General features: G+C 38.8%; 2 protein-coding genes across 3 annotated transcripts in view; one reads left to right on the top strand and one right to left on the bottom strand.

Annotated features, from left to right (window-relative positions):
* The first annotated feature begins 780 nt into the window (after positions 1–780).
* On the top strand, positions 781–5,561 carry zfp36l1b (zinc finger protein 36, C3H type-like 1b). The gene is made up of 2 exons (XM_051139448.1): positions 781–973; positions 2,768–5,561. Exons 1-2 carry the CDS (start codon positions 923–925, stop codon positions 3,770–3,772), a joined length of 1,056 nt encoding a protein of 351 aa, XP_050995405.1. The 5' UTR covers positions 781–922; the 3' UTR covers positions 3,773–5,561.
* A 3,473-nt stretch (positions 5,562–9,034) lies between these two features.
* The window catches only part of rad51b (RAD51 paralog B), a 50,694-nt gene continuing 49,837 nt past the window's right edge, over positions 9,035–9,891 (bottom strand). For both annotated transcript variants that reach the window (XM_051139446.1, XM_051139447.1), the window contains one exon: positions 9,035–9,846. In XM_051139446.1, the coding sequence (XP_050995403.1) occupies positions 9,681–9,846 (166 nt within the window). In that variant the 3' untranslated portion in view covers positions 9,035–9,680. The remainder of the gene's footprint in view (positions 9,847–9,891) is intronic.

Here is a 9,891-nt window from a genome sequence, read left to right as displayed (position 1 = left end):
GTTTTTAACAAATTTTAAAAATCATGTTTCTTCACTGGTCAAATAAAAAAAAAATGAATTAAAAAAATCTATTTTGCAAATAAACTTTTTTTTTTGTAATATATCCCAAAAAAATAATAATAATAAAATAAAATTATATATATATATATATATAAAATATATAAAATTTGAAAATTTATGTGAAAATTTATGTGGCTATCATTTTTGGATTTATATTTGAGACAAAAGACTTAACTATGATTTTAAACTGAAGGTGATTCAATATATCAATATATATATATATATATACAAAATCATTGTAGATTCAAATTTAAGTGATTATCTAAAACTATATACAAATATTACAATTATTTTAAAAAGTTATAGACTAATACATTTTTTTAATTGATTATTAATTAATAATATTGGGTTTGTTATATACAGTGCAGCTCTTTCGTTTACACTTTGTATTACAACAGACATTTAATTTATAAAGAATCTTTAATATGATATTAGGACTTACTAAAAGGCTTCACTTTAAAATAGTCAAACTCATATTTGTGTTATTAATAGATTCACATATAATAGTTAGAACTGAAATGCACTGAACTGCTCGGGGGGAACTCCAGGCTGTGATTAAATTCATGGTAAAGGGCAAATGAAGTTTCGTAATCAAGAGTCGAAAGAGTGCCACACGTCAGAGAGCCACAGAGACGTGCGGAATAGAGGCGTGGCCAGAAACGATTAACCCCGCCCATTCCGCCAGGAAGACTGCGCGAGTTTTTATAAAGGATATGCGCGCAAGTTTTGGCAGGACAGAGGGGGCTCTCTGCGGGGCAGAACTATATCAAAGACCCTTCAAACACAGGAATACTCCCACCGTGCCTTAACAAACCATCTGTTTGTCAACTTTGAAGTATTCTCAACATCCCCCGATTCGACAATGACCGCGACTGTTATGTCCTCCTTCTTCGACTACGAAGTGACGAATAAGGTAATTTATAGTTTTTGGGAAGTAGTTTTAAACAGTTGAAATGAGCGAGTAACAGATCAATATTGCATAAACTTAATTTACAAAATGTAGCAATTGTCTGAGATTCTGTTTTCTACACCGATGTCAAACTTTTCTGCCTTTATGTGCGTCTGCGTGTGATAGAGTGGGACGAGAATCTTGCGCGTGTACTTCAGTCTTGTGCTTCTAATCATAATATTTAGTTGCTTATCGATTAGGAAAGTATAAGAAAAGCTCATAGATTTGAAACCTTGAATTCATCTGCGTTTATGCCTCAGCAGCAAATGTATGCGTCACATAAAGTTGTGCATTATTCGCTCTCGATTCGAATACACACAACAGGGAGGAAGGCCACAAGTCTAGGTCGCATTTGAATTAAATCAGCGAGTTCTCTATTATGCCAAACATGTTTGGGTTAGACTTAAACTTTTAATAATTAACCTTTCTTAACCACATTAGGTTTAACCTAAAATGAACCGCAGTTTTGCTTGATTTATAGCGCATATCAGTGTAGTTCCACCCATCTACTGAAAAAATCTGTAGGCAAGTTCTGAGCATATAAAGATATCTATAAGCAATGCAACTTTGTACTGTGTGAACATGCAGCTTGACTGTGACGTAGACGCACAATCATTTTCAGCAGAACGCTTAGGGGCGTTCACGCGGGACGCGTTCTTGCGTTCAAAACAGCTGGACAGGATGAAACTGAACGCAAGACGCAAAGGGATTGTTTGCCCCAAACTTAAACACAGTTTACTCACCCATGCCATTTAAACGCACGGTTATGCTTTCTTCCAGTAAACACAAAAAGGAAATTGCGTTTTGATTTAATGAAAGTAGATGTTGGTGTTTAAACTTCTAGCCTCTAAAGAAGTAGTTTATATGACTGTAGAGCATATTTTGATATCATATGATAACATTGTGTGAGGAACAGGCTATAATTCTGAGTCATTATTGCTATTAATCTTACCTTCTGCTGTTGCTTTTTAGACACGATTAAGTTTTCAAACGTCGCGTCGCTGTCACGTGACATAGGAGAACCAATAGTGTTTGGCATCAGTGATATCAACCCTGTAATGTCCAGCAATATTCTAATAATTATTTTTAAGAGCTATTACTAATGGGAATATTATCAGTCAATATCGACTTAAATTTCTCACACAGTGTTATCATTTGACCTATATAGAATTGGAATATTGCTCGGTATTCAGCATGGAATTTCACTGGGCAAATAAATTATAGAATAGTTTTGGTTGAACTATTGGGATATAACTTGGCAAGCCACCTGACACTCACTGAACAATATTAAAAAAAAGTATAATAGAGCACAATGGCCAAAGTTGTGTCATAAAACATGGTGTTCTTATATAAAGCCTAATAAGTTATGAGGTTTTATAACTTTAATAAAGTTATGTAGAAAAATGAAAGGCTTTCGCAGTTACTGGTTATGCAATAAATCATCATGGCATTGCGCACCATTTGTGCAGTTACTGGAGATGATGCATGAGTCTAGTGCGTTTTCGTTTTTTATGACTTGATAAACCTTTCACTTTTTAAGAGATTGCTGGGTAGGTTAAAAGTTCAGGGTCGTTAGTGTTATCTCTTCATAAAAAATAAGCTTTAAAACAGCACTAAAGCCAGGCATTAGGCCTTAGACCTGACCTGAAAACAGAATCATACCATACCATCAAAATGTAATAAACTCCCACCAGGAGCAAAGGGAGTCATAGTAATATCACATTTTTTGAGACGCTGTTTTGTTTACTTCAATTTCAGAACAATAAGATGATGAGCTACAACAGTCCCCTCTCCAGCCCCCATTTACAGTCTGTCCCCACCACGGGTGCCAACACCCCCTTTACCCCCACCGGGTCCCTGCTGGACAGGAAGGTGGTGGGTACCCCTTCAGTGGGACTCTACCAGCGTCGCCACTCCGTGTCCGTTACCAGTTCCAAATCAACGCAGAACCAATTCATCAACAGTCTCAAGATGGACGCCTCGGCTTCCCTGAACGGAAGCAGCAACAACAAGGAGAATCGCTTCCGCGACCGATCCTACTCTGAAAACGGGGAGCGCCTAAGGCCAAGCAACATCACGTGCCTTAGTGCCAACGGAAACAGCCAGGTCAACTCAAGCCGCTACAAGACCGAACTCTGCAGACCCTTCGAGGAGAACGGCACTTGTAAATACGGTGACAAGTGCCAGTTTGCCCACGGGATGCACGAGCTTCGTAGTCTAAACCGCCACCCCAAGTACAAGACCGAGCTCTGCCGCACCTTCCACAGCATTGGTTACTGCCCCTACGGGCCGCGCTGCCACTTCATCCACAACGCGGAGGAGCGCCGTGGACCACCTCCTCTCTCCACCTTTAACAAGATGGAGCGTCCCCGCCTTCATCACAGCTACAGCTTTGCCGGATTCACAAGCTCAGGTGGCTCCCAGGACAGCCCGACCTCTGTCACACCTCCGCCCATATTTTCCACGGAAGACATCAACGAGTGGCCCAGCAACCCTTTTACTTTCTCAAGTCAAGAGCTTGCCAATCTGTTTGGGCCCAGTTTAGGAGGCACCACTGTTCCTGATCTGCCCGGTCCTCACTCTCCTACCGCGCCCTCCTTCTTCAGGCCAATGTCCGAGTCGCCTCCAAGCCCTCCAGATTCCCTCTCCGACCAGGAGGGTTACCAGAGCAGCCTGGGCAGCCAGAGCGGATCCGAGTCACCCGTGCTGGATGCCACACGTCGCCTCCCCATCTTTAGCAGACTCTCCATCTCTGATGATTAAAACCTGCCCTCAGAGATTTCAGAAAGCACAGGCAAGAGAGTCATTTTCCTCCTAGCGATCCCTTCCTGTCCTTGCTTTGTTTACAGCAGAGAAGTGGACTAAAGTACAGTGTTCTCATAGCCACTGAGTCAAATCACAAACCCTACTACCCTGTAGCATCAACCTTGAGCGTATTTCCAAGCCTCCCTAGACGTCTTTAACATGCCTGACGTAATGCAAAAACAACGAACTGTTCCCCTCAAGGCCCACTGGAACATGTTAAACAAATCCTTATTTAGTTAACAGTGTTCGAGTTTTCTAAATTGTTCTAAAGGACCTTCTTGTTTGAAGAATCTACTGAATATTATAGCAACAATGTGCTTTAAAGACCTGGAAGTGCCACTTTTCTCGCAAAAGACTCTCGCCGGTAGATCGTCGGGACTTCAAGTGCCTATCAAACAATTGGTTTCCTACTTTTTCAATCACGTTGATTTTCGGGGGTAGAACCGGGTTTAAGGAAAAAGAATCAAACTCTTAGATTTGTCTGGAAGATGTTTGTATGTCGAGTGGTGCTAAATGTGCTGTCACCGTGGTAATTATCCCTAGAACATGTGATCCCTCCCGCTAAAATAGTGTGTTCTGGTTGTTGGATTATGTAAGAGAGAGGATGTGTGAGAGAAGGTGTCCTTCCTGTTCATGTTACCACTAAAGATGTGACTTCAGTGGCCACTAATTGTTTGGTTGCAAACAGATCGTTCTATCATTAATTCAATATCGTATTTCCCCTCTTATTGTTATAATATAGTTATTATTGCATCATTACAATTATTGTTGGTATTTTCTGTTTGGAATTGAGAACTTTCAAAACTGAAAGTTTTGCTTGTCAGTGCTTATTTAACTTATCAAAATGTATTTATTGCTGATTGTAAGCATTTTTTATTTTGTTTGTATTTATCTGGATAATGAAACAATAGAATATATTTTCCTTTATGTTAAATTATGATCTTCCGTATTAATCGTAAGATTGTGAAGACCTTTTTCGTTAAGTTTCAACAGTTAATATATTATACTGCAATGACATTTTGTAACTACGTTTTTGATTTATTTTTAAAGTGAAACTTAATTTAAAAAGAGAATGCAAAGAGGATTGTTTTGCATTTTATTTATTATTTCGCTCCCTAATGTTGGACTGCAGTTTCAGGATGTTTATGCCTCTATAATCCTTTATTATTTGGCTCCGACCGTCTAGAATGTAAACCGAGCTGTCTTGACAATAACAGTCCTGTGCCTGTGATTTTAGAAATCTGATGTTTAGACTGGGATCCTCTCATTAAGACTCCTTTTTGGTATGAACAAATTGCAGACGATACGTGCATTACAGTGCGAATCTCACAACCCTCGCCGTGGTCCAAACTTCCGATCTCAGCGTTCTGATCTAAACGGACGGTTAATAAGGGAATTGTTCAATAGTGTATTTATTTCGCCCGTTTTGAAACCATGTTATGTACACCAGCAAGCATGTGTTGTTTTGATTTGTTATGACTCAAAATTCGTATTTATTTACAGATTTTGGACCACTTCTACTTGCTAAGTGCCTAACAGTACATTCCAAGAGTCTTGAACCTTTTAGGATTGTAATCCAGAGTCGTTATATAGATTTTAGTTGAAATGCGAGGTTAACAGGATTGACATCGAGAGAGCTTCAGTTGAATGTTTCCTATGTTAGCAGCTACTGCTGTTCACATCCATATGTTTCTTTTGTAACGACAGATTGCAGTTTAAATCAATAAAATACCTATTTATAAGCAAACTGGCCTTGTCTTTGATTTCCACACATGACGAGCTTTTCAAAAAGTTGTTTTTGGTAAGTTCAGCGTACTGTAGCAAGGCCACTGGCTCTGATACTCAACTCTAACGCAAACAGCTGTGCTTATTATTTCATGCCATATTTTGACATTCGCCATGGATAAATTCTTATTCCTCCACAAACTTGCATTCCACACTGATCCCAATACAGCTGAGCACTGTAAGGCGGGTGGCTGTTAATGAACCAGCTAAAAAGCTCTAACCGTTTTCCTGGAAAAGCGCTTAAACACAGGAAATCAAAACTCTGTCCCGGCCCAGTAGTGAGGATGTGAAAAGGCCTTTTCCTGGCACGGATGTCTATGGCTTTTTGAATCCCATTCAAAAGTACTAGCAATGACGGGGCTGCTAGATAGAAAGCACAGGCCCCTCGAGAACAGACGGTTTGTTACTGTAGTAACAGTCAGGAGGGGTCTTGTGCTGGGACTTGCAGTCTACAGGACGTGTTTGCTTCCTACGTCACTGAACAAGCATCCGTGCTCTGCGAGCACTGACGGCCTTTGCTTGGTTTTAGTTTAATTTCCCTTCAAGAGAGAATTCCTGAGGAAAGCTGTGATCGTGAATACAATCATAGCAGATAGGAGCCAGATGGCCATCTGAGTAGTACAAAGTTCAGCAGTTTCACTGCTTCAGCCTTTGCTCTTTAAAGAAATAGCTCACCCAAAATGGAAAATCCTGTCACCAACCAAATTTGACTGTTTTCCATTGATATAAATGAGATATTACACTGCTGGTCACACATTTGGGGTCAGTAAGAATTTACTAGTAAGAAATGACTTTTAGACTGGTACAAAAAACAAAACTTGTGAACTTTCCATTTACTGAAGAAAAATGTGTCACAGTTTCCGCACACAATTAAGCATACGACGTGTTTCATAAGCACTAAATCAGCATATTAAAACGATTTCTGAAGGATCACGTGACACCGAAGACTGGAGTAATAATGCTGAAAAATCAGCTTTGGATCACAGGAATAAATTACACTTTAAAATATATTCAAATAAACAGGTGTTTTAAATTTTAAAAATGTTTTACAAAATTGCTGTTTTTACTGTAAGATAAAATAAAATAGGGAGAAAATAAAATCCAAATCATTTGACATTATCACTGCTCATTCGTTTTACTGCAAACTAGTTATATGCAATTATATAATTATATTTTAATCATAATGTTTATTATTATTATTTACTGTATAAATGGGCCGTTAATGATGATATACAATTGAGGTCAAAAGTGTACATCCCCCTTTCAGAATCTGCAAAATGTTAATTATTTTACCAAAATAAGAGGGATCATACAAAATGCATATTGTTGTTTATTTAGTACTGACCTAAATAAGATATTTCACATAAAGGATGTTTACATATAGTCCACAAGAGATAATAACAGTTGAATTTATAAAAATGACCCATTCAAAAGTTTACAGGGGTACTGGATTCTTAATACTGCGTCATTACCTGAATGTTCCACAGCTGTGTTTTTTTGTTTAGTGATAATTGTTCATGAGTCCCTTGTTTGTCCTGAACAGTAAAACTGCCTGCTGTTCTTCAGAAAAAATCCTTCAGGTCCCACAAATTATTTGGTTTTCCAGCATTTTTTGTGTATTTGAACCCTTTCCAAAAATGACTGTATGATTTTGAGATCCATCTTTTCACAATGAGGACAACTGAGGTTCAAATGCTCACTGATGATCTAGAAGGAAAAACCATGCATTAAAAGCAGGGTAAATTTAACTTTTTTTGTCTTCTCTGAAAAAAAATGTAAGTATCTTCTGTAGCCTCTGAAGGGCAGTACTACATGATGTGATAAAAATGTGAGATTTAGGGAAAATAAGAAAAATGTACACATCTTCATTCAGTTCAAACGTTTTCACACCCCGGCTCTTAATACATCGTTTTTCCTTCTGGAGCATCAGTGAGCGTTTGAACCTTCTGTAACAGTTGCATATGAGTCCCTCAGTTGTCCTCAGTGTGAAAAGATGCTCAAAATCATACAGTCATCATTGGAAAGGGCTCAAATACACAAAAACGCTGGAAAACCAAATAATTTGTGGGACCTGAAGAACTTTTTTCTGAAGAACAACAGGCAGTTTAACTGTTCAGGACAAACGAGGGGCTCATGAACAACTATCACTAAACAAAAGAAAAAACAGCTGTGGATAATTCAGGTAACAACACAGTATTAAGAATCAAGTGTATGTAAACTTTTGAATGGGGTCATTTTTATAAATTCAACAAGTATTATCTCTTGTGGACTATATGTAAACATCTTTCATGTGAAATATCTTATTCAGGTCAGTAATAAATAAACAATAACATGCATTTTGTATGATCCCTCTTATTTTGGTAAATGATTAACATTTTGCAGATTCTGAAAGGGGGGGGTGTAAACTTTTGACCTTAACTGTAATATCAACTTTTAGGTGAGGCAACCCTTTAAAACACTACGTAGCAAAGCACAACAGCAATCCAGTATTTAGATTTGTCATTTTAGGGGAAAGTGCTGTAATTGTTAGTTATTCCATGTCATTTCGCACCAGGGCTGTGGGTCACTGGGCCTTTAAGAACAGACACGAGGAATAAGGCCAAAGTCGCAGTTGAGCAATACTCGCTGCATAGACTTTGTAATTCCTCTATCAGCTCTTTTTGTTCCTCTAAGTGTTTCAGAGGGCAATGAATAAACAAAAAAAAAACTCAGTTCTGAAGTTCACAGTATTAGAAGATGGGACATTTCGGGGGAGTTTTAGGTTTAGGGAACGTGTGGTTGTTGGTTTAACCTCAAGCCTGTGCAATAACTAAATAAGCCTCAGAAAGCAGAACTAAACAAAAGGTTATTAACACAATTGACTTGAGGTCACAAGTATCCAATTTGATCAGTTTAAAAACACTGCTAAATGCTAAACGGTTAATTGAAATCAAGCCAAGCAGATGTGTGTATGATCTTTTGTGTGCTTGGTTTGTATTGTGGAAGGATAAGCACAGATCACCATGGACTTTGCACCCACATCAGGATCTCATGAGTCTCTGAGTTTTACATTCAGTGAACATTATTATTTTTTTCTCTACAGCCTTCTGTTTTGCCCGGGAGGAAGGAGTTTCTTTGGAAGGAAGGAGAGTTTTCCTCCTTTCGGTACAGGCACAGGCAGCGATATCGCCACAGGTCGACCATTAAAAGATGTGTCAAAACATGTCAACTCTCAGCCTATCAGCCTGCTTATGGGGGGAAGGGAGGAGAGATATTTAGAAAGAGGATGAAAGAGAAAGATAGACAGAAAGAACACCTACTCAGCATTGCATGTTGGGATGTCACAACTGACTTTATCTGCTGGCCGAGAGAGCTAAAGATGTCACCGTCATTTGCACTGTCAGCAGAATCTGCTAATGAAATAAAACCGATTAGTTTGGAAGACGCTGAGTTTGAAAATCAGTTTTGTTTATTAGTGTTAAAAGTACTAGGAAGGAACAGACCATAAATATAAATACAAAGAGAATGTGTCAAAGCATATATGTGCACATATATACAACCAAAAGCAAAACAAGCCAAAAAAAGGAGGAACCACCCAAAATAACACCATTGTTCATCTAATCAGACAAACTTCCCTTTAAGGCAGAGGAACCATGGGAACAGGAGTCATGGGAATAGAAGCCATGGCAACGGCCAGTCAGGGTCAAGAAGCGTTTGTCCAAGACTGCTGTCTTATCACGACCGGCGAGAGGAAAAATACGTCTGTCAATCAATAGCTGACTGATGTTGCAGTTTTCTAACTGGGTGAAAACTGAGGTAATGTTCTACGAAGAAGAGCCTGAGTCCAATCCGTCTGCTTTGTGTTTGTCCACCGCATGTTCCTGCAATGTTTAACCATGGCTTGCACCTGAGAGAGCAGCTGCGGTGTTTAACTGTTAGGAAAAGCTATCGTGGATGAATATATTAAGATTAATATCACCATGCTAGTCACTGTAGTCATCATATGACCATCGAAATAACCTTGATGTTCAAATGTATCATCACACGTCACATTGAGAGTTTAAATGACATAGAAAACATTAGTCACATTTGTTTACTGGCCTTAAAAATAGGCCAGTAACAGCCACTGTGTTTTGCAGGCAAAGGAAGTTGTTAACAAGTAAAAGGTGTGGCCTGGGAAAGGTTGTAGATGAACCCCGTCCTCACTCGGATTGGCTGAAGCCCTGGATCTGTTCCTTGGTTTAAAACACTGTCTGGGTTTTCGTTCCCTAGAAAACATAAAAGCACAAAAATTAATTCAGATAATTTTAGTG

Source organism: Labeo rohita, chromosome 20 (assembly GCF_022985175.1).
Source record: "Labeo rohita strain BAU-BD-2019 chromosome 20, IGBB_LRoh.1.0, whole genome shotgun sequence".
In the NCBI taxonomy this organism is placed as follows: Eukaryota; Metazoa; Chordata; class Actinopteri; order Cypriniformes; family Cyprinidae; genus Labeo; species Labeo rohita.
The sequence above is the reverse complement of the archived record's forward strand: the minus strand, read 5'-3'. Positions and strand labels throughout refer to the sequence as shown.

Excerpts from the sequence above, each read along its gene's own strand:
- zfp36l1b (XM_051139448.1), top strand. The coding sequence starts at position 923 with ATGACCGCGACTGTTATGTCCTCCTTCTTCGACTACGAAGTGACGAAT. Across the intron at positions 974-2,767 it reads ACTACGAAGTGACGAATAAG|AACAATAAGATGATGAGCTA; the intron begins GTAATTTATAGT and ends CTTCAATTTCAG.